This window comes from Mchenga conophoros, linkage group LG23 (genome assembly GCF_057382185.1).
Source record: "Mchenga conophoros isolate Kocher_MC1m ecotype Shallow Benthic linkage group LG23, M_conophoros_male_GT1.1, whole genome shotgun sequence".
NCBI lineage: Eukaryota > Metazoa > Chordata > Actinopteri > Cichliformes > Cichlidae > Mchenga > Mchenga conophoros.
The window spans coordinates 28,335,748-28,362,507 of NC_140547.1; the positions used below are offsets into that span (position 1 = coordinate 28,335,748).

The following is a 26,760-nucleotide window of genomic DNA, read 5'->3' on the forward strand; positions in this document are numbered from 1 at the left end:
AGCCTTATTAGGTTAAAGCATTGTAAGTGAATTCATGTATATACAGTGGGGCAAAAAAGTATTTAGTCAGCCACCGATTGTGCAAGTTCCCCCACCTAAAATGATGACAGAGGTCAGTAATTTGCACCAGAGGTACACTTCAACTATGAGAGACAGAATGTGAAAAAAAATCCATGAATCCACATGGTAGGATTTGTAAAGAATTTATTCGTAAATCAGGGTGGAAAATAAGTATTTGGTCAATAACAAAAATACAACTCAATACTTTGTAACATAACCTTTGTTGGCAATAACAGAGGTCAAACGTTTACTATAGGTCTTTACCAGGTTTGCACACACAGTAGCTGGTATTTTGGCCCATTCCTCCATGCAGATCTTCTCGAGAGCAGTGATGTTTTGGGGCTGTCGCCGAGCAACACGGACTTTCAACTCCCGCCACAGATTTTCTATGGGGTTGAGGTCTGGAGACTGGCTAGGCCACTCCAGGACTTTCAAATGCTTCTTACGGAGCCACTCCTTTGTTGCCCGGGCGGTGTGTTTTGGATCATTGTCATGTTGGAAGACCCAGCCTCGTTTCATCTTCAAAGTTCTCACTGATGGAAGGAGGTTTTGGCTCAAAATCTCACGATACATGGCCCCATTCATTCTGTCCTTAACACGGATCAGTCGTCCTGTCCCCTTGGCAGAAAAACAGCCCCATAGCATGATGTTTCCACCCCCATGCTTCACAGTAGGTATGGTGTTCTTGGGATGCAACTCAGTATTCGTCTTCCTCCAAACACGACGAGTTGAGTTTATACCAAAAAGTTCTACTTTGGTTTCATCTGACCACATGACATTCTCCCAATCCTCTGCTGTATCATCCATGTGCTCTCTGGCAAACTTCAGACGGGCCTGGACATGCACTGGCTTCAGCAGCGGAACACGTCTGGCACTGCGGGATTTGATTCCCTGCCGTTGTAGTGTGTTACTGATGGTGACCTTTGTTACTTTGGTCCCAGCTCTCTGCAGGTCATTCACCAGGTCCCCCCGTGTGGTTCTGGGATCTTTGCTCACCGTTCTCATGATCATATTGACCCCATGGGATGAGATCTTGCGTGGAGCCCCAGATCGAGGGAGATTATCAGTGGTCTTGTATGTCTTCCATTTTCTGATGATTGCTCCCACAGTTGATTTTTTTCACACCAAGCTGCTTGCCTATTGTAGATTCACTCTTCCCAGTCTGGTGCAGGTCTACAATACTTTTCCTGGTGTCCTTCGAAAGCTCTTTGGTCTTGGCCATGGCGGAGTTTGGAGTCTGACTGTTTGAGGCTGTGGACAGGTGTCTTTTATACAGATGATGAGTTCAAACAGGTGCCATTCATACAGGTAACGAGTGGGGGACAGAAAAGCTTCTTACAGAAGACGTTACAGGTCTGTGAGAGCCAGAGATTTTCCTTGTTTGAGGTGACCAAATACTTATTTTCCACCCTGATTTACGAATAAATTCTTTACAAATCCTACCATGTGGATTCGTGGATTTTTTTTTCCACATTCTGTCTCTCACAGTTGAAGTGTACCTCTGGTGCAAATTACTGACCTCTGTCATCATTTTAAGTGGGGGAACTTGCACAATCGGTGGCTGACTAAATACTTTTTTGCCCCACTGTACTTGAGCATGTATGTATACGTTAGACCGTGTGTGGATTAGAAATCCAAAATGAACTCAGAATTGTGCATTAAATCTAGCCAAACATCATCGTAATCATAATAATAGTAATTATAATAAAGGGCATGCTGCTGAAAATAATACATTTTCATGCTGCTCACCTGTATGTCCCCAGGCCGTGCATCTTGCCATCCTTCCAGTAACCTTGATAGTGGTCGTTCTTGTTCAGCGTCTTATTGGGGGCCACAAACTCACCAAAGCTGCATAAACAAAAGGTGATAAATCACGCTCTCAGGCTTACACACCCACACACAAATTGAACAATTACCATAAACAACTAGGAGATTTTAGGCTCCAGCACTCACCCATCTTCTAGTCCATTCTTGAATGCCCCAGTATATATTCTCCCATCACACCATTTCAAAACACCTCTGGGAAAACAAACAAACAACACTTTCCAATTTCTCAACATATAAGTAAAATTATCTAAGTGTAAATGCAACAGTGTGAACATCCAACCTGCCGTTGGGCTTTCCAGACAGCCAGCGACCCTCATATGTCGCATCCTTCAGTCGCCCTTCCTTATAAAACGTGTACGAAGCTGTTCTGGAGATGGGAGGCTCCAACTTCTGCACTGAGCTGCCTGACGCCACGTCCTGTCCTTTTCCGCTCAGGGCCTGGTCCACCGCCTGGTTGATGGAGCGAAGCCACTTGATCTAAGAATGAACAAACAGCCCAGTTCAGAAATAGAAATTGAGTTTTTAAAAAGGTAAACATCAGCTTTTAAACAGTTACCTTCTCCATGGGAGACGAGGCGAGCAGGGTGAGCGTCTCCTCAGGAGTGATCACCTTTAACCCATACCTACACGCACAGATACCCTTTGTTTTACCACGATATAAAAACTACACAGATGCAACAGTGAGGAAAGATCAAGACATGGATATTTACAAGTTATGACAAAATAACCCTACTTCTCCCCTGAATTAAATCTCAGTAAACACTTTCCATATTATGCTCCAAGCCACTAGTTTCAAATCTTAGTGAATAATTCATGAGGTTCATTTTGTAAACTATGGTTCCTATTATGGTATAAAAGCATGATAAAGAAGAATATGCTTTATGATGAACATGCAATGCCCCTCTGTTTCTAAGTCAGATCCAGCCCTCACTGCTGATGATGAGTTACCAAGGGGTCCCTGAGCAAAATGTAAACATTCAAGTATTTCCCAGGAACAATGGAAACTATTCATTGTTCCATTGTGAAGCAGAGATACTAATCTCTGCTTCATGTGCCCGTGCAATTATAGTTGCATAAATATAATACAGTGCTGTGCAAAAGTCTTGAAGTCTTTTGTTCTGTTCTCTGTCAACATGATCCCAGACTGCTTCAATAATGTTGAGGTCCGGGCTCTGGGGAGGCCGATCCATGACTGAGAGTTCCACTGTGTGTTTTTATTTCCAGGTATGCTTTTACTTTATTGGAAGTGTGTTTGGGGTCATTGTCATGTTGAAAAATTAAACTGTTGCCAATCAAATGCTTTCCAGATGGTATTGCAGGTGGGTCAAAGTCTGATGGTACTTTTTGAGTTCGTAATTCATTAATTAACAAAATCTCCAACACCACTGACTGAAATGCAGGTCCAAACCATGACAGAGCCTCTACTGTATTTTACAGACACTTACTGTTGTACCTCTCTGCTAACCTGCTCCCTGCATACTGACGATAATCTGAATCCCAAAATGTCAAATCTGTATTCATCACTCCATCAGACCTGTTATCACTGCTTTTCAATCCAGTTCTTATGTAAGGCTCTTTAAAGAGAAAGTTAAAAACTAAGTATGATCCTTTTCTTTTTTAAATGTAAATAAGAGTGGAGACTTGGTCATGGTTTGCGGATGACTAGGAGAGTTCAGGCTGTGTTGAAGAATAAAGGTGGTCACACCAAATATTGACTTTCAAGCTCGTTACAATTGTCCAAAATCTGTTTTTGCCTATTTTATTTCCATGTATTTTCAGTGCACCCATTTCCTATTTTCTTAGCAACATAGTTTCCTGGCTCAAAACTTCTGCAAAGAACTGTAAATATAATTACAAAGATAAGGTTTGTGTAATAATGACTCCAAAAGCTCCCTGTGAAATTCCTTCAATTATCATAGAAAAATTATCATGCAAACTTACAGGCCCGTGTCCTCCTCTGGGATTGGCTCCACCCACAGCGTGGCCAAAGGGAAGATGTGATGGGTGGAGAACTGGGGGAGAAAAAATGATGTCGGGAGGATAACAAGATAAAATGGAAAAGAGAGACAAGAAGAGAAGGCATCAAAGAGAATATAACCACCGACGGTGAGTGAGAGAGACAGCGACATGAACCCAACCACTACGAATGAGCACATCAGGTGATCGACAGACTTCACCAACGACCGGGACGCTTAAAAGAGAACAAGCAAACTGGGAACGACAACAAGTCCACATTTTTATATCTGTAAACCACTGCTTGCTTTAAACACCATTATTATTTTTCTTACCCTTTCCTTATTGTTATTGTCATTTTTTAATGACCGCCACTACAGTAACTCTGTTTCAGACTGTACTGGTAACATCAGGCATCATAATCCCGCTTTTTATGAGAATACGATGATTATAAGGCTACAATTCTACTTCTGGATCCACTGTTATGAGAATAACAGCAGAGAGAGTTTATTCTTTTTAAAGAATAGTAAAAATCAACTATCTGTATTTCAGGCTTGCATAAAAACACGTTTAAGCTTAAAATAGAAACCCAAGATTAAACATAAGACTAAAGCAGTCGTTCTCACGTCTTTAAAGAGGAAGTTAATCCTTTTTCTTTTGGCTTCTCACTCGGGTCTTCTGCTTTCAGACACCACTTTGACCGTCCTGCTAACACCTGCTGCTGAAGGCGTTAAAAATGGTCAAACTTGTTTGTGCATTTCTGGCTTTTTAAAACACTGACAAGACGAGGATGATTCAAGGGAGGCGCCAGTCAGAGAGCGAGGAGGGGAATCGAGATGCACACAACAATCACATTAGAGATGATGAAGAGGAATAAAGAAGAATATTAAACAGAATGAAAAAAGGAAAACAAGCAAGGAGAGGGGAAAGGAAACTGCTGTGGAGAAGTGAACCAGGAACTGTTGGTTTTTTAACACTTTAAATGGAAACGGATTTGTGCTTTCAGCTAACAGCAGAAACCAAGCCTTTACCGGGAAAGGAGAACTTAACATGAAAGATTTTAGACTCCAATGTGTCAGAGCAGATTTAAAAGAGCCTTGGTTACTGTCTGTTCATCTTTCCAAGCAGAATCCCACAGGTGGGGAGCAGGCGAAGGGGAGAGGAGGGGACGGAGGCTGGGCAATAGTGGACATATTCATGTAGTTTAGGTAGCAATGCACCCGCAGGTTCTGATATTGTCTCAACGAGTGTGAAACACGAGGCAAACCGCTGTAAACACGTGTGCGTTTCAAAAAGTTCTTTCAATTTTTTAGTACAAAATTTCCTCCTTTGTCTTTCCGTACATGCACGTAAATGTTTGTAAGCAGAGAGAACATAGCTGCCTTCCACTGAGCTCATGCAACCAACTTTATCGCAACCCCCCCAAAAGAAAAAAAAGAAAAAAGAAATGATTTGCTATTCACATTATTACTCACATTAGAATATAGAAAATATATCAAATGTTTGAACTAATTTGAAGTCATTTGACTGTTTCATGAAAAATATTAGTTCATTTTGAGTTTGATGGCAGCAACAAGTCTCAAGAAAGGTGGGACGGAAACAAAAGGCTGAAAAAGTAAGTGGTACTTAAAAAAACTAAAATTAAATTTAAAAAACAGCTGGAGGAATATTTTGCTTTTTAATTAGGTTAATTGGCAGACTGGGTAAGAAGAGAGCATCTTAGAAAAGACAGCACCTCAGAAGTTAAAGTGGGGAGAGTTTCACCAATCTGCGAAAGAAATGCTTGTCTGAATTGTGAAATAATTTCAGAACAATGCTCCTCAATGTAAAATTGCAGATACTATGACCATCAGGATATTCAGAGAATCTGGAAATTCTGGAGAAATCTCTGTGCGCAATGAACAGGGCGGAAGAAGAAGAAAAAAAACAAAAAAACAAAAAAAACCAAAATCAGTATTACCCAAATTATTCAGTCTGATTTTAAACGGTTGTAAAGTGTTGGAACTTATTCATATGCTTAAAAAATATTTTATAACTATTGGTATAATCATTTTATATATAATCAGTATAATTATCTCGTTGTTTCCTGTAAAAACCTGACTTATTACCCCCTATCCTAGCGTACCTTTAAGCATTTGTAGGTAAATATCATTAAATTGTAATTTCAAGTAAAATACAGCAAAATATCTTTTAATTACAGTTGAATTAAACCCTCAGTTGCAGGTCGTTTACAAAGTATTACTGATATTTGTTGTAGCACAGGTGCATCGCTAACATAAACTCATTCAGATATTTGGGGGGGGTCCACCTTAGTAAGTGTGTCCAACAGGGCCACATGTTGTCACACAGGGTCCCCCCACAAGAAAAACGAAAAACCCCAAAGCGCGCGCGCACGCACGCACGCACGCACGCACGCACACACACAAAACAAGGAGGAGGAGGAGGTGGGAGACAGGGTGAGTTGGGTCGCTATGCTGAGTTTTGCTGCTGGCCGCATACTTACAAGATTTTTACAAGGCGCCACGCCCTGACAGCACGGAGGCAAGCACACACAAACGCTTGAAACACACCAGGTTACAGTGTCTGAAATATGATGGCTTCATAAAGGTGAAAGAGGCGAAGAAGTGACGGGAGCGTTCAGTGTGAGCGCGTGTGTCTGTGTGGGTCTAACCTGTGCGTGGACCAAAACATCGTTGAACAGGATGAACCAGTTGACGGAGAACCTGCCGGCATTCTGTAGGGTCAGACCTTTGTTGCTGCTCTCGCAGATCAGCCGCCGGTAAGGCTTCCGCAGAGAGTCCTGACGACAAACAAGGATGCCAATCGGCATTATGGAGCATCACATAACACCTTGGGACTGAACGTGGAAGGCTTGGTGCGAGCAATGATACAGAAGATGAGGACAGAGAGTTTACCGTCATTTTTCCAGGAAAGATCTTCCAGAAGTGAACAGTGTAGTCGGCCTCTTTCCTTTTTCGCTTCAGTTGCAAGACCGAAGCTTCAAACTTGGAGCAGCTGTCCTGAAGCTTCTGATACTCAGTGGAACACTAAAAAACCCCAAAAACAAACAAACAAAAAAAAGTAGTTAATTTAGGCCAAAAATCTAAAACCTATATAAGATAAGGATTATTTAAAAAAAAACCCATCTTTATATATTTTGTAAGTATACAAATAATTTCCTGTATTCCAGTATTTATTAAGGAGGAAATATGAAAGTTACTATAAAACAAGGAGATTAAACTGTGTAGAAATGACAACACAAGATGAAACCTGATGTTAGTAAAAAGAGGAAATAACAGAATACAAACTTTGAGGTCACATGCGCTGCTGCTCGAGTTTCTTCCACCTACCACTTCGAAGCAGGTGGCCAGTTTGAGCAGCAGCCGGCTGTATTCGTGAAGGTGGAGTGCAGGGAGGTAGAAGAGCACCACCAGGAGGTCGGCTGTGGTGAGGTTCTCCTCGCCGCACTCTGACAGCTTCTGGAGCAGCTCTGGACCTTTCCCAAACAAGTCTCTACGAGAAAATCACCACCGATTTATCATAAAGGATTCACTTTTTAATTTTTCTTTTCTTAAACATGTGGAGTTAATGTAGAAATTGTTTGTGTGCACTCACATGGATGGTTTGGTCAGAGCCTGGAAGCCTCCCATCACCTGGAAGTTTCCGACGGCGCTGCAGTAACTTCATACACACAAAAGCTAAAAGCGTTAAGGACTTAAACTCTTAGCAAATGTTTCAAGTTGTGTTTTGTTTTTGGACACGTACTCATTGTAACAGTCGAGGAAAATACTGGTGTGCTCCAAGATGAGAAGGCTTTTGACCTCACGACAACGCCGCAGGCTAGCAGTGAGGCTGGTGGCGTGCTGCCCAGTCAGGTGACACAGACGGCCAAACATGTTCGCCAGTGTCTGCAGGAGGCCGAAGATGACCTGCCCGAGGGCCGAGCTCAGAGACTCTAGAGAAGGATGGGATAGGAAAAGAAGAAAATCAAGGCTGCTGAAAACTTTTTTAAACTTTGGGAAAACCTTCGTCTTCCTGATGTGTCCTTCTTACCCAGCTCCAGCAGAGGGCGTAAGATCTGAGACTTGATGTTACACAGCTTGCAGTAAAACCTCCTCTCAGCTGACGCGAGCTCGTGGAGGCTGGCGATGAAGCCCATCACATTCCTGTCAGAGAGTGCCACGCACCGCCGCCCACCCGCGAACACACTGCTCACATAACCAAGCTGGGAAAAACACAAGAAACGCACATTCACACTCGTACAAACACACAACCTGAAGCTAAGTGCTGAGCTAAAAGCAAGAACCTGTAGCATTAAACTACGTACATTCATGCAGAAGGGCAGCAGAACAGGCTGCTGGGTGTAGCCCCCCGCCTGCTCCTCCTCTTCCTCCTCTCCTCCTCCCTGCTGATGCAGCTCCTTCTCATTACCCCCCTCCTCCTCGCCCTCCTTCACCTGCTGCCCGCTGTAGTAAATGATGGGCTGGATGCAGTCTCCATCTGCGAGCAGGAGTGTGTGCCTCTCTCCCGCGCTCACGTCCCACACTCGGATCCCTTCTGACAGCTGGATGAGGAAAGCAGATGTTGAAAGACACCAACTTACACGATTGATGTGCATGAACGGGAAAAGAGTGGTGGTCTCATCACCTTGGCGAGGCGGGGGACGGTGCTCGGTGACTCCATGTGTCCCAGCTGGCCAGAGCTGTTACTGCCCCATGAAAACACCTGGAAGGTATCAAGTACACACACATACAAGAGTGAGGTCTCTGAATGAAAACACAAAATATTTATGGGCTTTTACTTGCTTTGACAGGGTTAATGTCACTGCTCTGTGCCAACAGCAGGTTTATTTTCATGCTTATTTCTGGATCCTGATTGGTCACTGTGGCGTCAGGGTTATTGATATATATCCACTTCTTAGTTTTGCATGATCAAGACATTGCTGATCTATGCTTTTGTCCTTTTAATGTCAAAACAAAAACAAAAAAACCTGTTGATGTAGAACTGCTCATCCTTTTAAAATATAGTTTCTACTTCGATTCAATGACCAACCTGAGACTGAGCCGTCAGAGCGAGGGAATGGTGAGCGCCGGCCGCCACCCGCACCACCTCCTTGTTGTTCAGACTCTTGATGCAGAGCGGCTGCAGTCTGCAAAGACACACAACACACTGCTGGTCAGAGGGCAGCCATTTATATCAGAGTTAATGACATGCTATGTAAACACAGACGTGAGTTTACTGTCAAGACAACAGCAAACAAAAAATGTCCAGCCTAAAAATTTTGTATCAGAGGACAACTGATATTTTTGAGACAGATACTTGGTGATCAAACAACTGGATATATCAGCCGATATTTTCTGTTAAACAAATACATTTGCTAGGTTTAGATATGAGTTTTGATTACCATAACTTGACAACATAGTTTAAAAACAATTTTTCTTTTCATTGTCACAAGCACTGGATTATTCATTTGGCACGACTCCTCAGATCAGCTGCTTGTTGTTTGTGGCGTTCAAACCACGTGTTGCAAAGTGTCCACTAAAGGGCAAACTATGCAACATCAAACCCGTTTCTTTATTTACCTTTTTACTTTAATTTATTGGAAACGGCCAAAACTGACATATCGGCGAATAGGTAATATTGGCTGATATATTGGATAGGCTCTAATCTGTACTCATGTGTGTTTACCGAAGGCTGGTCAATGAGTTTTTATTTTCAAAGTTAACAATGTAAATCGGTGTTAAACCCCCAAAATAATAATGATAAAGACTGGTGGTGAAGTGGCTTGATTTTTTTTTTTTTTATGACCTTGAACATTTGCCTTTATGGTCCAGACATCCTGTTATTACTGTGACAGGTGTGTCCAACCTGGCCAGGTTGTCTCCGTGTCCCAGCTGTCCATGCTCGCCGTGGCCCCAGCTCCACACCTCTGTCTGCAGGGTGGGCAGCACCTCGTGGTCCTCGGGGATGGCCCCCCCTAGCGGGGTGAGGGCGACCGCTCGCATTTTGGGACGACCGGCTTTCCTTAGCAGTCGCGGTGACACTGCAGGAGTCAAAAACAGAGAGGTCTGTCCACTGCACAGACATTTAAACAGCTTCAGTATTTTCCTCTGTTATTTTTCAGTTCTTATTATTAATATTCTAATTACTAGCTTCCGGCTGAATGAAAAAGTTTTAACTGAATTTTTTACGAGATAATCAGTTTAGGGTGTAAAGTTCAGACAAACAAACAGGAGTTTAAAAAGAAAGGCAAGCCTGCACAGAGACACATCAGCCACTAAAATCATGACAAACACTATGGAAGCCCTGAGATCCAAAAATCCAGACAGTCAACTTTCACAATCAAACTTTTTTCCTGTCCCGAGTCAAAAGGTTATTGTAGGTTACTTCTTGTATGTGTGAGGCAAGAAGTGCATCACTCCCCTGCTTCAAAACTTCTCAAGAAGGTTAGCAACATTAGCAACATGTGCAGCATTTAAGCATGAGCAGCATGCTCTGGGACATTAAAGGCTACTAGGACAAAACTGGAAAGAACACAAGCCTTTACCACAAATATCAGTCATGTAAATGTGAGCATGGTGAGATGGTGGTGAGAGCGTTGTGTAACTTAAACTGAACAAAAACAAAGAACGTGCAGACATACAGGAAGTCCGGAAGAAGGTGGTGTTCTTTGCGATCTCCAGACCGGGTGATCCAAATCAGCTGGTTGTTAGCCACATAAGAACGTCACAGTACACATTAGTGTGGCCGTGCCAATTGTGGAACAAAGCAGCTAGTCAGCTTAGTCTTTGGTGGAAACGGGATCAAATATCAGGATATCCAGACAGCAGCCACTCTTTATGAATGCAAATTCGCCAAATATCATTGTCAGTTGACAGTTGATGGTTTCAACAATGCATATGGACCCAAGCCAACCCTCCATTAAGGCTGCAGATAGGCTGTTTACCTCCATGCGTCCAATGCAAAACCTTCTCCACTCTGGAGACCCACATCTTTGTCTTCTTCATTTTAATCTTCTTTCCTATACGGATCGCCACAGTGACTGCCTACATCTGACTCCATTTCTAACATCCTCCTCTGTCAAGCCAACCCTCTGCATGTCTTCCTTCTCTAAATCTGTGAATAGTCTCTGAGGTCTTCCTGTTTTTCTCAGGTTCAAATCATCTCAGCCTCTCCAACTTTTTCTAAAGCGCTGAACCTGAGCTGTCCCTGTGATGTACTCCTTGCTAATCCGTCCATCCTGGTGACTCCCAGTGAAAATTTGAACACCTTTAACCTCGTGTCTTTTTGTTAGTGACACCGTCTCCATACCTACATCATAGCAGGTCTCACTACCATCTCGTAAATCTTCTCTTTCACTCTTGTCGCTATCCTTCTGTCACAAATCAATCCTGACACTCATCTCTACCTGCTCTACCCTGCTTGCGCTCTAATTCACCATTCTTTCTCAAAGGCCTAAAGATAATCACCTACACTGCCCAAACTCTCTTGATTTGGTTGTTGGCATATAGCACGTGTAAAATGTCTGTGTGAACTCGTCTGGCAGGTTTTAGGGTTTCCTCATCAAACATTATCTATCAGGTCTTTAAAAACCGACATTCATAAGATGTCAGCTTATAAACCGATGATGAAATCTATAGCCAACCGTGTCAGGCTCTCCCAGTAAGGAAAGAAAGATATGATGACAGACAAACAGGCAGAGGGAAAGTCCATCTATCTAATTCCCACTCTGGGTCACTCAGAAGCAAAGGGCTTTCCCATAATGCACCAAACACCTTTCTCTCTAAATCACACCTAAAACCTTCATTCTGCTCTATTAAATCTGCTAAATCCTTTTGTTCTTGCTGCCGTTTTCTAGAACAGTGAAACACGCTGACAGGAGGAGGTGATCATTTTAACATGAAGCATTTACAACCCAAGCAGCATTTTGCTTTTGTTACTTTTAGAACTAAAATATAAAAATAAAAATATTTTTATTAATTTAAATTATTAATTTTATTATTTATTTATTTTATTATTCATTAAAATATTTTTTTATATTTTTCCCCAATGAAAACATTGATGTCTATGTGAGTTTTTCAGTAGTGTGTGTGTGTGCTTGGATACATCTGTTAATAATTAATAAGTGGTGCAGTGACCTTTGACTCTTATACAAGTCACACACATTAGACAGATGACTTGACTTTCTCATTTTTTAAAGTGCTCTTGCGCAACAGTTCTCCAGGCTTTCTGAGGGCCCTTCAAAGGTTTTGTTTTGCTGCTTTTTCAATCCTTTTCATTGCAGTCCTTGTCCCTGACCATTTTCAGAGGAATGTTTTTTGTTTGTTCAGCCACTTAACACTGACCTATGAATCATTCAAGTATAAAGAAGGCTCTTAAGTCAAGGGATGAACCAGTGCTGCATCTACACATAACAGACAACTCAAGATCCAACTTAAATTTTTTGTATCTTTAGGCACTTTGTTACTGTATGTTGCTATTTCTTTAATTAAATCTATGAAAAATCAGAAAGATAACAGTCTGATAGAAAACATTTTTTTTGGCACAAAGAAGGGATTTCCTAAAAATCCTGGCATGTTGTGAAGTGGGGGTCTAATAAGGATCTACAGTAAATTAAAATTATATGAAAGTCATGTTGTTAGGAAACATTAGGAAAAATTCCATTAAAGACTTGACACAGGACCTGAGAGATGCATCTACTGTTCACTAAAGCTTCAAAAGAAATGGTCTCGGTATACTAGTAAGTGCATTTGCATATACACAAGAATACTCCTAAAAACCTTGAACAAAACAAGTCATCTATATCTTTACAATCAATCAGGCCTGGTTCATGTAAAAAACACAAAACGTGCACTTCACAGATATTTAAAGGCAATCAGAGATGGAGTGGCTGGAGGTGACATTGTGCTGAATATGACAGAAACATCACATGGGCACGAAGCATGCCGCAACACTGAGCTCACAAGTTCAATAATGAAGCCTGAAGCGTGCACAGACTGCCATCGACCTGCACGAGCGCAAGGCGTACTTACGCAGCAGGCCATAGGAGGAGGATAAGAGGTGAACAGCGTATCTACCCTGTGAGAGCAGCCCTGGCAGCGAGAGGCGGCGTCGCAGACCCTCTGCCTCCTCTTCACGGATGTCCCCTGTGCTGGAGCTCTTCTTCCCCTGCATGGAGTCCTCCTGGCGGACACGCTCAGCAGAGTTATCGACCACTCCAGGGGATCCTCCTGACCGCGAGGCCCCTGAGGGGAGGTAGAAGTTCATCATCTTTTTCAGGGACAGGGCCTCGTAGGTGGAGGCCACCCGCCCGCCCACTGCAGAGGCGCAGGAGGCAACCAGGTTGTTGAGTGCCGAGGTGGGGGTGGAGGACATCAGTCCTCCAGTTGAGGGCTGGAAGAGAAGTGAAAGATGGTCAAAAGTTTAAAGATGTTTGGGTGGAAAATGGAAAATAAAAAGTTGTAGCTTTTTGTGACTTTTCAAATACATTTTTGAGTGAAAGCCGTCATTAGATTTTAGAGAGTGGTGGTCTCCCATCCTGATGCTTTTGTTCTAGCATTCAAACGGCTTCAAACTACACTGGCAGCGTTTTAGAATCCATAAACAAATACTGTCAAAAAATTACGCAGTTATCGTAGCCACAAGCTAAATAAAACAACTAGCCTAATGGTCAGTTTTTGAACTTTCCAGTTATCCTTGAACATATTGTGTGTGACGCATTGTTTCTTATTTTAACTAGAATCCATACAAATCAAAACCATGATGTGGTGATGAGCGGTGCATCTGACTTTTCCCCACACACCTGAAAGTTTCTTCTATGTTTTCTGGAAGCTTGTTTCTGTCACTGATTTATCATCTCAAAATGTTTACATTTTAGTCAACAGAAAGTGGAAACAAGCTTACACCATGTTTTATACAGTCTACAGGTGAAATTGACTATGGCTGCTCAAAAAACCTTTGTATGCATTGGTGACAACTACTTTTTTTACGCTCATTAATCACACAAATGCCACTTTTGCTGTTTTCTTTTTTTTTTTTGAAAATGACCACATAACTAAAACGTCACGAAAGGCATTCCTCAGTTATTTCTACTTCTAAAAGCAGTTGCTCCGGACTTCAAATTACAGTGAACAAGCAAATATTTAACAAAAAGCATCCAGAAACAGTTTGAGAAGTTTAAGATTAAGTTGTCAACACAGCCCCATGACCTGCTGGAGTCTGCTCCGAAACCATAGCTGTTGCTTCCTATATTGGAACAGAGGAAGTCTGAAGCAAAACTGTGGCAGCAACTTTTCTGTGTTCCAGCAGGAAGTTCCTCCACTGATGTTTCAGACCCACCCGTTTGCTGACTTGAAGCTTAAACTCATCTGCTCCATGTTTATAAAAGGGGGAGGTAAACCTTTAAGCTGAAGTCACTCCAGCAATCGTGGCGTCTGATTTTTCACGTACTATTGCATTAAAGGATAAAAGCAGTGACCAAGCCTCCTCAGTTATTTTGGTTGATATAGATCTCACGGTTATCTAACAAGACATTTCAAAATCTACTTCAAATAGATTTAAGTAGCAGAGTTAGTGAATCAAAAAAAAACAAAACAACGAATGCTCGCTTTTTCTCTCTACTGTCACGCTGCTCACCAGCAGAGCGTTCAGCCCTCCGCTTGCCTGTGTGTTCGTCTGTGTGTTGTCGGACAGCTTCTTCAGGTAGTCCTTCACGGCCTGCTCGTCTGGATATGGTGAGCTCTTGGCCCCGGCAACAGCATCACTCTCAGCTCCAGATAGAGCCGAGGTGTCTGAGTCTGAGACCTGGAGCATGCCATTAACCAAAGATGCTTCCCCTTCCTCAGAGGCATGAGGTTGGGAGGGGACAGAGGTGGGGTCAGCAACTGTAGGCACTGCCGGGGACTCTGACTTTGAGGTGTAGGAGGGGAGGACAGGCTCTGATGGGGATGTTTTGAGACCTGTGGTTGGGTTGGGTGCCTCCAGCTTGCCGTCATCCTCGGTCAGCTCCACGCCAAGCGGGCAGTAGTGGCTGTCAGAGATGATGACGTGGTCCTCTTTGTCTGTCATGGTGTAGAGCAGTTCGTTACACCTCCCACATTTGTCCACATGAGGCCGGTGGCCATCGTGAGACCCCAGGCAGCGCACCAGAGCGAGGCTGTGAGATGCCCCGCAGGCCACCTGTAAAACATACCGACCTGCCAGGTGCTCCACCTTCTGAGGCTTCCACACAGGGAAGACGGCGGCATTGAGGCCCAGCTGGCAACCGCTGCCCCATGCCCACACCTCACGCTGCACCGACAGAGCCAGGGTGTGCTTCTCCCCACAAGCCAGCTCCAGCACAGGCACTGTCTGCGGGGGGACAGTGACAGTGTCCAAGTCCTGCAGGGCGACGGGAGTCGGGTTGGGAACAGTGCTAAGGCCCGACAAGCCGCACTGTCCCGCACTGTTCTCCCCCCACATGTGGACGCCGCCATCCTCCGTCACTGCCCCACTGTGAAAGCTTCCGGCTGCGACTGTGACCACCCGCTGCCCACTGAGCGCGCTCTCCAGGGTCGGTTTGGCTGGCTCTGGCACTTGACTCTGCTTCCACGGCAACTCGCCGAAGCTGTACACCTGTCCCCCTGAAGAAGATGTAACAACAGACAATCAGTGTGGGTTAACTTTGATTTATCCAAAAACATCAGAATAAAGATTTAGAAATCACAACATAAAAGCATGACTTCTGATCAATACAAACAGTAAAGACAGAATGAATTCATGAAGATGTGCTTAAGTATCGACTATGACTCTGTGACAAGTCATAAACATGTCCCTCCAAAAGAAAAAGAAGTTTCACCTTCCACCAGGAGAACGCCATGCTGCGAACCCAGAGCGACCTGGAGGACCGGCCGGGGGAGGAGCAGCCTCTCTGGGGTGATGCTGTAAGAGTAGCCCTTCCAAGAGTGGAGCAGTCCTCGCTCGCCGCCGCTGCCATCGTCCCAAGAGCTGGGGGAGAGAAATTGTAGAGATTAGCAAGAGTGAATTAGAAAGGAAGTGTAAGGATCCTTCCCAAGGAAAGGTAGGGAACTGGGTACTGTATTCTGTATTTAGGACCTCATCTAACAAAACTGAGGAAAAACATGACAGAGAATCAGAGGTGCGTGGGTGGCTGATAAAGCAGAGCAGAGGCAGACAAATCGCCTCAGTAGGCGTTTGATCCCCACGCCCCTCACTTCTCCTGAACAACAGATGTTTTGTCAGTGAAAGCAGAAGTGAGCACAACAACTCCATCCTTAGGCAATGTCACATGGTGATCACAGGCAGCCAGCTGAGTGGCATAATCCTGCAGAGAACTAGGAGGGGGATGACTCTGGGTAGACCTACCTCTTACTCTGGATTTCCATCAGTGGGGTTGATACTCCTCTATCAGCATGTCAGATTCAGGACTCCTCCTATTCCTCCTCCTGCTGCCGCCGCTGCTGCTAATTGAGGTTCTGAAAGCAAAAGTACAAACAGTCAAACATTATCAGTCCAGCCACAGTGACTGAACTATGGGGGAATATCCAGAAGGAAACCCCTGAAACACAAGCCAACAGACTGGGGTGTCACAATAAAAGTGCTAAGGGCACATTTTTATATATTTAACCCCTTAAAACTCCTCAGGCATCTGTTATTAGCCGCCGGTAGATAACATTAGCTGATTAGCCACAGAGCTAGTTGAAACCACAGGTGTCGCTGCTCTGTTTTCTGGATTTTAAAAATACATTTATTAAAGATACATTTCCTCACCAGCCGGCCGTCTGCGCTGCTCCTCGAGGTGTTCACGTAAAGAGGTCGCTGACACACGCGGTAGTGAGCGTGTTTAGACGCTGTCTGCTGCTCATTTCTGTAATGTTGACACGCTGAAGATCGTCCAACTGTCAGGAGGTCCCACTCCTCCGCGGGAGCGAGCCGGAACGAAGAGAGCGCGCCTTAAAGGGACAGCACACATATTTTTTATAGGACGTGTTGTTGGTATCACAAGTTGGAAGATTTCAGCTTTTGGTGAGAGGAGTCGCCTTCAGATCGTATTATCTGTCATATTAGCAGGCTTTCATAGGCGGGAAAGTGTCAGGGCATCAGTAGAAAGTTCACAGATTAAAATGTAACACATTGGACGAACATAGTCAGGCAGACATGTTTATTATATCCAAAAAACTAACAGTAAATACAGCACTGTGCAAAAATGAGCCACTTCTCACATCAGTGTATTTTTCTTGGAAAATGGGAAATAGCAATAAAGCTTAATTGAAACGTGCAGACTCTTAGGCAGCTTTGTTGCATTTCTTTAAGTAGTCTTCAGAAATAGTTCTCCAGGCTTCTCGAAGGACATTCAAAGATTTTCTTTGGATGTTTCTGCCTTTTGTTCTGTTCTCTGTCAACATGATCCCACACTGCTTCAATAATGTTGAAGTCTGGGTTCTGGGGAGGCCAGTCCGTGACTGATTGATTCACAGTGTGTTTTTCTTTCCAGGTATATTTTTATTGCATTGGCAGTATGTTTGGGATCATTGTCATGCTTTTTCCAATCGGACGCTTAAAAAATCTGAAGACAGCCTGGAGAACTATTGCTCAAGAGCACAAATTGTGGACTTTAAACCCTGGACCGCCAGGGCTTTTGCATCTTAGCCACCGGAGCACTAGATCCTCATGGTTCCTTGTGCAGGTTATCCACAACTTGAATCCAGAGTGAGGTAAAGCAATGTTTTTAACTTCGCAAGGGTAGTTTGAATCTAACTCAGTGTGGCCCCTTACCTAGAACCAATTGAGGAGACCAAGGGCAAAGTTACCTCTGACAACAGCACTTCTGGGATGCCTCTGGATGTGAGGTGTTTTGAGCATGCCCAAAAGCAGGAGCCCCTGGGGTAGACTGGCAGACTGTTTTTAAAACAGCATAGAAATAGGAATATTATGCTTTTCCTCACAAATGTCGGGTTTAAATGCCACACACAGTCCAATGGGCAAGCTTTAAAAAGAAACTACAACAGAGTGAGACCTCTTATTTGTTTCCTGCTCTCAGGCCCGGCTCAGCTGCTGCCGTTGTTGTGACAGACTCTACGGAAAGCGGAGGGCTCAGGATAGAAAGAACGCAAAGTCTAAAAAGGGGTCAACAAATACCCTTATACAACTCTTAATGACTTTAAAACAGTGACTGGCACTATTTCACAACAGGGCCTTTATATAAACTGGCTTTTGTAATATTTATATTTAAATACTGAAACATATTTAATTTCTCGATCGTGGCTCAAGAGTTGGGAGTTCGCCTTGTAATTGGAAGGTTGCCGGTTCGAGCCCTGGCTTGGACAGTCTCGGTCGTTGTGTCCTTGGGCAAGACACTTCACCCGTTGCCTACTGGTGGTGGTCAGAGGGCCCGGTGGCGCCAGTGTCCGGCAGCCTCGCCTCTGTCAATTTTCAATAATAAAATGAGAAAGTGCACTAAATACAAATCCTGTAACATTAAAGTCTGTAGCCTGATCTATGGTATTGACTTCATTTTTTTTTGCTACTTTCATTTTATAAAACAAAAGAAAAACAGAAATATAAAAGAATAATCTCAAAACACAAACCAATCGCCTCTGGCACCTAAAATATAAAGGGGAGGTTGAATAAAAAGAAGTTTTAAATATCAAACAACAACCATACACTTTATTTATCCTCCCAAATCAGAATCAATCTATACACATTTGAGTATCAGAAGATAAAAGTTGGAAATGTTTCCACAAACTGATAACAAATAACACTATCAGTGTGTTTTATACAGATATGTCCAAGGAAGATTTTATTTTCAGTTGGTGAAATTTTTTCATAAACTTTTAACTATGAACTATAATTACAAAAAAAATTGTGTTACCTGATATTTTGATGTATGTTTTGGTTTGTTTGGTTTTCAGTATTTAAATGTGTCCCGAAGAGGATAAACAAGATAAAAGATGAATGTAGCTTCTGGGTCGGAAAAGTGAAGCCAATGTGGAAGTGCCTTAAATTGTTATTCTTACTCATGTCCAGCAAGAGGGCAAATCCTGTGGTTGCAGAAAGACTTGTGGTTGTTTGAAAGCTACACTTACTGCATAATTTATGAGTTACACCTTTCTAATACTGGTTTGGACCCTCTTTGCCTTCTGAGCTGTCTCATTTCTTAATGGCACAGATTCAAAAAAGTTGCTGGAAACATTCTTCACTGATTTTTGTCCATGTTGACATGGCAGCATCAAACAATTGCTGTGGATTTGTTGGCTGCACGCCCATGATGAGAATTTCCTGTTCCACCATATCCCAAAGGTCCTCTGTTGGATTGAGATCTAACAGTGATCATGTGAGACCGGACAGTGTGCGCACACTGTGTCTGAGGAGGATGTGCGGAAGTGCTTCAGGAAGGTGAACGCACGCAAAGCTACTGGTCCGGACGGGATTCCTCAAGTCATGCGCGGCTCAGCTGGCTGGAGTGTACACACACATCTTCAGCCTTTCCCTCTCTCTGTCTGTAGTCCCAGCCTGCTTCAAAATGGCCACCATTGTCCCTGTACCCAAATCCTCCACAATCTCCTCATTGAACAACTGGCGACTGGTAGCCCTGACCCCCATCGTGAGCAAATACCATCGTTCCCTCGAAGCTGGACAGGAAACTGCAGGATCTAGGACTGAGCAGCTCCCTCTGCAGCTGGATCCTTAACTTCCTGTCTGACAGACGGCAAGCGGTCACCTCATCCCCCATCACACTGAACACTGGTGCTCCACAGGGGTGTGTACTGACCTCTCCTGTACTCACTCTATACCTACGACTGCAAGGCCACTAACAACTCCAACATCATTGTGAAGTTTGCGGATGACACTACAGTCTTATCACCAAAGGTGATGAGACAGCCTACAGGGTGGAGGTCAGCGCCCTGACCCACTGGTGTCAAGACAACCATCTCACCTTCAACGTCGCAAAGACAAAGGAGTTGATAGTGGACTTCCGGAGGTGCAGAGAAGTACACACCCCCATCACCATCAACGGCGCTGCTGTGGAGAGAGTGAGCAGCTTCTGGTTCCTTGGTGTACATCTGGCTGAGGATCTTACGTGGTCAGTACACATAAACAAAACGGTGAAGAAGGCGCAACAGCGCCTCTTCTTTCTCAGGAGACTGAAAAGATTCGGCATGAACCCCCGCATCCTCAGGACCTTCTATCACTGTGCCATTGAGAGCATCCTCACTGGATGCATCACCACCTGGTATGGCAACAGCACCGCCTACAACTGCAAAGCTCTCCAGAGAGTAGTGCGGTGTTCTAAACGGCTAATTGGAGGTGAGCTTCCCTCCCTCCAGGACATCTGCAGGAAGCGGTGCCTGAGGAAAGCGGGGAGGATCATCAAGGACTCCAGTCACCCCAGCCATAAACTGTTCAGACTACTTCCATCGGGAAGAAGGTTCTGCAGCATCCGGTCCCGAACCGGCAGACTGAGAGACAGCTTTTTCCACCAGGCCATCAGACTGCTGAACACGTCATAGACACCTCAGCTTCACTACTGGAACTTCAACATTATGCACTCCATACATTAATGCCACTTGTTTTGCACAATATCCAACTACTAACCTCTGTATATTTTATATATTTTGTTTTATTGTTTACTCTATTTAATTAGTAAAATATGTATACACACACACACACACACACACACACACACATGTAGATATACATATTTAGTATACACATTCACTAATATGCATACACTCTTATATTGTACATATATTTATTCATAGAATTCTCAGATTTAGCCATTCTTATATTTTGCTTGTTCTTATGTTATTGTATTTTTGCCCACCTCTGTTGCTGTGAAGCTCGCACACAAGAATTTGACTCACATGTACTGTAACAGTGTACCTGCACATGTGATGTGACAATAAAAGTGATTTGATTTGAATGTTGCAGCAGAAATTAAAATTTATAAGATTGGAAAATGTTTTTCAAATCTTCAAATTTTGGTGAGTTGGTGTAAACTGGGAAGCGTATCTGTAACCGGAAGGTCACCGGTTCGATCCCTGGGCTCTCTGTCCTGGTCGTTGTGTCCTTGGGCAAGACACTTTACCCTACCGCCTACTGGTGTTGGCCAGAGGGGCCGATGGTGCGAAATGGCAGCCTCGCTTCTGTCAGTCTGCCCCAGGGCAGCTGTGGCTACAACCGTAGCTTGCCTCCACCAGTGTATGAATGCGAGAGTGAATGAATAGTGGCATTGTAAAGCGCTTTGGGTGTCTTGAAAAGCGCTATATAAATCCAATCCATTATTATTATTATTATTAAACTGTAGCCTCAGTTTTGCTATTTTTAACTGACAGAAGTGGGATCTGGTGTGGTCTTCTGCTGCTGTTGAGATGCTCTACTGTATACTTTTGGTTGTGTGTTTTTTTGTGTTATTGTTGCCTTCAAATAAGCTTGAAGCAGTCTGGCCATTCTCCTTCGACCTCAGCAAGACATTTTCCCCAGGAGAACTGCTGCTCACTGGATATTTTCCGCAGTTCTCGTCTCAAGTTTGGGGTTCTTTTTGCGCTGCTTTGGGGGCCAGGCCTTGTCTGAGCTCTGGTTACCATCCTCAGATGAACGGCCAGACGGAACGTTTAAATCAGGAGCTTGAGGCCGCGCTCCGCTGTGTGACCTGTCATAACCCTGCGACTTGGGCCTCATATCTGCCGTGGGTGGAATATGCCCACAACTCCTTGGTTTCGTCTGCTACTGGGTTGTCACCGTTCGAGGCCTCTTTGGGTTATCAGCCGCCCCTGTTTCCGGAGGAGGAGGCTGATCTTGCTGTCCCCTCGGTCCAGCATCATCTGCAGCGCTGCCGTCGGGTCTGGTCTCGTACGCGGGAGGCGCTGTTGCGTGCTGTGGCTCGCCAACGTTGCTGTGCCGACCGTCGCCGGTCTCCTGCGCCCGTTTATTCACCGGGACAGAAGGTGTGGCTCGCCGCGAAGGACATCCCTCTCAGGGCATCCTCCCGCAAGTTGTCTCCTCGTTACATCGGCCCCTATTCTGTGGACAGGGTCCTCAGCCCCACGGCTGTCAAGCTCCGTTTGCCTGCTGCCTTGCGGATTCACCCGGTCTTTCACGTTTCTCAGGTGAAGCCGGTGGTGTCTAGTCGTCTGTGCCCGCCTCCGGTGCCCCCGCCTCCCGCCCGGCTCATTGACGGGCACCCTGCGTTCTCTGTCCGGCGCATTCTGGGTGTGCGGCGGCGGCGGGGTAGGGGGCTGCAGTTTTTGGTGGACTGGGAGGGTTATGGGCCGGAGGAGCGTTCTTGGGTTCCTCGTTCTTTGATGCTTGACTCTGTGATGGTTTCTGATTTTCTTAGGTCACGTCGTGGGGCGGGTGCTGGTCGGCCGCCAGGTGGCGTCCCTTGAGGGGGGGGTACTGTCATGGTCCGGGTGTGTGCCAGTGTGTCTCCCTCCGAGCTGGCGTCTCCACCCCGGGGAGGGGCCTCAGTGTTTTTGCTCATCGCTTACACCTGTGAGTAATTTAGCCGGGGACTCATAAGGCCAGCGTACTCAATCTCTCTTCGCCAGATTCTCTGCTAACATCAGTCAGTGCAGGCCACCACCATCATTCCCTATGTATTTTGTGAATCACCTTGCCTCACTGTATGTTTGTCTTTTGTGCGCCTCTCTCTTAGCTACACCCAACTGTCAACCCCTGTCGAAGAGCACCTACTTGGATGCTGGACCATCTGGCAGTCCCACAGGCTATTACCCAGATTACCTACCTGCCTCTCTGCCTCCACGCCAGGAGTTTTTTGGATTTCACACCCGGACTACTTACCCCTCTACGTCATCTCCGACCTCCTTTGGCAAGTACGCAGTACGAAGGAGGATTCTGAATCAGCAACATATTCATATGTCTCCTTATCCGTATCTGAACATCTGCACTCTGTTACAGTGACCCTGACCTTTTCCTGGATCAAATGTGACTTGCTTTCCAGTCCAATCCCTGGAATAGCTGTCCTCTCTGACCCGGACCAGATCATTACTTAGTTTCAGTGGTGGAACGTCGTACTTGTCTACTCTCACCTTTTGTTTATGAATATTTGTGGAAACATTAAACTTTATTCTTAAAATCTACTTACGAGCTGTTCGGCGTCCTGCGTTTGAGTCCTGTCACTCGTCCAAAACGGTCTCGGCCGTAACACATGAAGCTCTTTTTGTAAGTTACGATCATTATTAGATTATCCTGGCTGTAGCGTCATCAGTTCCACTCATCACATCCAGATTAAAAATACATAGGTGGCAACAGTCAAAAGAGTCAGCTCGAGGTTTCGTAACAGGAATTCACTAACCAGAGAGCGACATCACAGTTGTTAGGTCCATCTTTGACACTGTTGAGGGCTAAAAGGCAGGTCAAACTGTTTCATATTTTTTGTTTTTGTTGGGAGCAAAGTTCAACTCCCTATTATTATTATTATTATTATGTTATAACTGTACACTTTGGCATTTCTAGTTTGGCCTGGTGTCAACACACAAACTTCCAGACTCCCTAGAAATGAAACGACTTCTGAGGCCTTTGGATGTAGCAACTCCAGAAATGCTCATTCATCTGTCACCCCTCTGCAGTCAGCACAGTCAAACTTAAGATTTAAGGTCCTCCAGCTCTCCAGTTCACTTCTCTCCTTCCCCTGGTGTCGTTTCCACTCACTGAGTAAGGTGGCACTAAAATCAGCACTTTAATCTGCTGATTCAGGCACTTTGCATGTCTGACTTCCAACCCCAGACATCACTTCATTCAAAATAGAGAAATAGAGTCAAGGGATGCTATCGTGCACCGCCTGATTGAAGTTGAGAAACTATTGACCTTGATGGAGTGTGTGTGTGTGTGTGTGTGTGTGTGTGTGTGTGTTTGGCCTCAGCAGACACTTATAATCTAACTCTGATCTTGGGAAAAGTGCTTACTTTCCGACCTCTTTCCCTTAAAAGGAATATTAATGTCCTCTTTAATGTTCTCTTTTTTGCACAAGTCGAGGAGCATTTCAAGACACATTTCACATGTGACAAATAAAGAATCTTGAATCCTGCTCTACTACATACAGTCATGACAAAGTCTTACCTCACTGTGTCCATTCCTGAAACATCCCTCTGACATTAATGTGAAGATAATAAGTGAGTGAACTGTTCAAAAGACAGCATATAAACCTACAAACTACAGTCCCAATCAAAAGATTAAGACCACTTGAAAAATGGCAAAAAAATCATATTTTGCATAGTAGGATTTAAATAATGTAGAGCTTCAACATGCAACAAGAAGAAATGGGAGTGAGATAAAACCTTTTTTTGAGCATGCAATTTATTGAAAACAGTGCTTAAACTGAAACAGGCTTGCAGCTGATCAATAGTTTAGGACTACATTCCTTTAAAAGGCCAAATCTGTGCAAAAATGTGAATTCATTGTCATTTTCTGTCAGGTAGTCACACTGTCGTGATGTTCAGATGGCAAAGGCAAAAAAATTCCCTTTTTGAATGTGGTTGGGCTGTTGAACTGCATAAGCAGGGTCTCTCGCGCCATCGTTGCTGAGGTGGGACGCAGTAAGACAGTCATTTGGAATTTGTTAAATGAACCTGAGGGTTATGATGGACTTGAGCTCCATAACCTTCAGACGGCATCTGAGACTGAAGGGCTTCAAAAACAAAATAGCATCTTTAAAGGCCTCGTCTCCTTGAACGCCACAGAACTGACTGTTTGGACAAAAGAACAAACATGAGGCACTGAAAGGTGAAAGAAAGTTTTATTCTCTGATGAGAAAAAATTGAACTTTGATGGTCCTGATGGTTTCCAACGTTACTGGCATGACAAGCAGATCCACCTGAGATGTTTTTTACGCTGCATAGTGGAGGGGGCACCATAATGGTTTGGGGTGCTTTTTCCTTCAGTGGAACAATGGAACTTCAGGATGTGCAGGGGGGTCAAATGGCCGCTGGATATGTCCAGATGTTGCAGAGAGGATCCCTCGTGACTGAGGGCTCTTGTCTGCATGGTGACGACTGGGTTTTTCAACAGGTCAATGCTACAGTATACAATGCCTGCAGGACAAGGGACTTCTTCCAGGAGAATAACATCACTCTTCTGGAACATACTGCGCATTACCCTGATCTAAATCGAATTGAAAATCTTTGGGGATGAATAGCAAGGGAAGTTTACCGTATTTTCCGCACTGTAAGGGGCACTTAAAATCTTTTAATTTTCTCAAAAATCGAGAAAAGATCTCGCATCAGAGGAGGCTGAAAATCCACAACAAACAGATGGTTCTTAGGCTCTATCGTCCTCGAAATGGGTAGAAGTGGTACAAAATGGATGGACCAACTCTGTACCAAAACACCTGCCTCGTGTGAGGCTCGAACTGACGACCTTCAGATTATGAGACTGATGCAGCTTGAAATGGATGCACAAACTCTGTCACGTGCTGTGCATCAAAGGACATCGCTTGCGTGAGACTACAAGTCACTACCACATAGACTTCTTGTTCCAACTTAACAGTCAGGCAAGAATGATTTCAAATTATCCCTCTCAATGGACCCCGTTGGCAAAGGAACTCCAGGCAACCTCCAGAGACTCATCTCGGGAGCTGCCGATAACCAATTATCAGCCCTTGCTCATCCGCTTCCAATGCAAAGACATTACTAACCCTACCTGGACAAAGTGTCCAAGAAGAAATAACAGGTAGGAGTCATTTGCCGGAGGAGCTCAGGGCCGCAGAGAACGTACGTGTTTTTAAGAACAGGCTCACGACTCACCTTTTTAATTTAGCTTTTACTTAGCGTTTATTTATTTTATGCTTATTTATTCTATCCTGTTATTTTATTATTAATTTAGGCTTTACCTAAAATTTATTGATTTTATTCTTATCCATTTTTTAATCTTCTTACTCTATTTATATTTATATTTATATTGTATCCCGTTCTTATTTATTTTAGAATTTTACCCTGTATATAGCCTATTGTGGCATATCTCCAGTGTTTCCTTGGAGGGGGCTCTCTGCACCGGGGCTGTGATCGACCGTGGCTGCTGGGTCTCTGGGGGTCCTCTCAGCCTGGCTGGGGGGCTCCCTTGCCTCCCTCCTGCTGTGTGCCCAGCCTGGAGGCTGCGGTCTGTGACCGGCTCTCGGTGCAGACGGCTCCCTGTTATAGTGTTTCCTCACTTGGCTCATGTGAACCCAGCCCAATTTTTACTCTTTAAGTGTGCGTGTGTGTGTGTGTGTGGGGGGGGGGGGGGGGGAGATATGTGTGTATTCACATCATTTATGTTAATGAGAGTGTGGGGAGTGAGTTGGAGGGTGGGGTGGGCTGCTTTTAACTATGTAAAGCACTTTGTGCTACATTTTTTGTATGAAAAGTGCTTTATAAATAAAGATTGATTGATTGATTGATTGATTGATTTGGGAGCCAACGTGTGGTGCCCCGCAATTCTGACCTGAGAAAAGAAAGAGGAATTGTGGTGAAAGTTGGATGAAGTGGTTCCAGAGGGCCAGCACGAATCCATAGGGGAGGATTGCCTGCCACGTGTGAGTCGGATGGTTCTTATGCTTCAGAGTCCTGGACAAAGTGTCCAAGAAGAAATAACAGGTAGGAGTCATTTGGGAGCCAACGTGTGGTGTCCCGCAATTCTGACCTGAGAAAAGAAAGAGGAATTGTGGTGAAAGTTGGATGAAGTGGTTCCAGAGGGCCAGCACGAATCCATAGGGGAGGATCGCCTGCCACGTGTGAGTCTTGAAATCAAACAGATGGGAAGGCTTTCCACGGGCAATGGTAGAATGATTTGGATTGATCCCTGTTCTAGATCTCGCATCAGAGGAGGCTGAAAATCCACTACAAACGGATGGTTCTTATGCTTCAGAGTCCTCGAAATGGGTAGAAGCTGTACAAAATGGATGGACCAACTCTGTACCAAAACACC

General features: G+C 44.3%; 1 protein-coding gene across 5 annotated transcripts in view; it reads right to left on the bottom strand.

Annotated features, from left to right (window-relative positions):
- Positions 1-16,751, bottom strand: part of als2b (alsin Rho guanine nucleotide exchange factor ALS2 b) — a 32,547-nt gene extending 15,796 nt beyond the window's left edge. The window contains exons 1-21 of one of the 5 annotated variants that reach the window (XM_085263846.1): positions 16,609-16,751; positions 16,204-16,313; positions 15,677-15,825; positions 14,476-15,461; positions 12,918-13,233; positions 9,709-9,883; positions 8,893-8,989; positions 8,488-8,565; positions 8,168-8,404; positions 7,894-8,065; positions 7,606-7,795; positions 7,456-7,521; positions 7,191-7,353; positions 6,756-6,887; positions 6,512-6,640; positions 6,344-6,367; positions 3,829-3,899; positions 2,444-2,510; positions 2,168-2,364; positions 2,014-2,079; positions 1,810-1,908 (exon numbers count right to left, since the gene is read on the bottom strand). In XM_085263846.1, coding sequence (XP_085119972.1) covers positions 1,810-1,908; positions 2,014-2,079; positions 2,168-2,364; positions 2,444-2,510; positions 3,829-3,899; positions 6,344-6,367; positions 6,512-6,640; positions 6,756-6,887; positions 7,191-7,353; positions 7,456-7,521; positions 7,606-7,795; positions 7,894-8,065; positions 8,168-8,404; positions 8,488-8,565; positions 8,893-8,989; positions 9,709-9,883; positions 12,918-13,233; positions 14,476-15,461; positions 15,677-15,825; positions 16,204-16,223 — 3,434 coding nt within the window. In that variant the 5' untranslated portion in view covers positions 16,224-16,313; positions 16,609-16,751. Of the gene's footprint in view, positions 1-1,809; positions 1,909-2,013; positions 2,080-2,167; positions 2,365-2,443; positions 2,511-3,828; positions 3,900-6,343; positions 6,368-6,511; positions 6,641-6,755; positions 6,888-7,148; positions 7,354-7,455; positions 7,522-7,605; positions 7,796-7,893; positions 8,066-8,167; positions 8,405-8,487; positions 8,566-8,892; positions 8,990-9,648; positions 9,884-12,917; positions 13,234-14,475; positions 15,462-15,676; positions 15,826-16,203; positions 16,314-16,608 lie in introns of all 5 variants that reach the window. The other 4 variants (XM_085263844.1, XM_085263847.1, XM_085263845.1 and 1 more) reach the window with 4 other exon arrangements.
- Between the last annotated feature and the right edge of the window lie 10,009 nt (positions 16,752-26,760).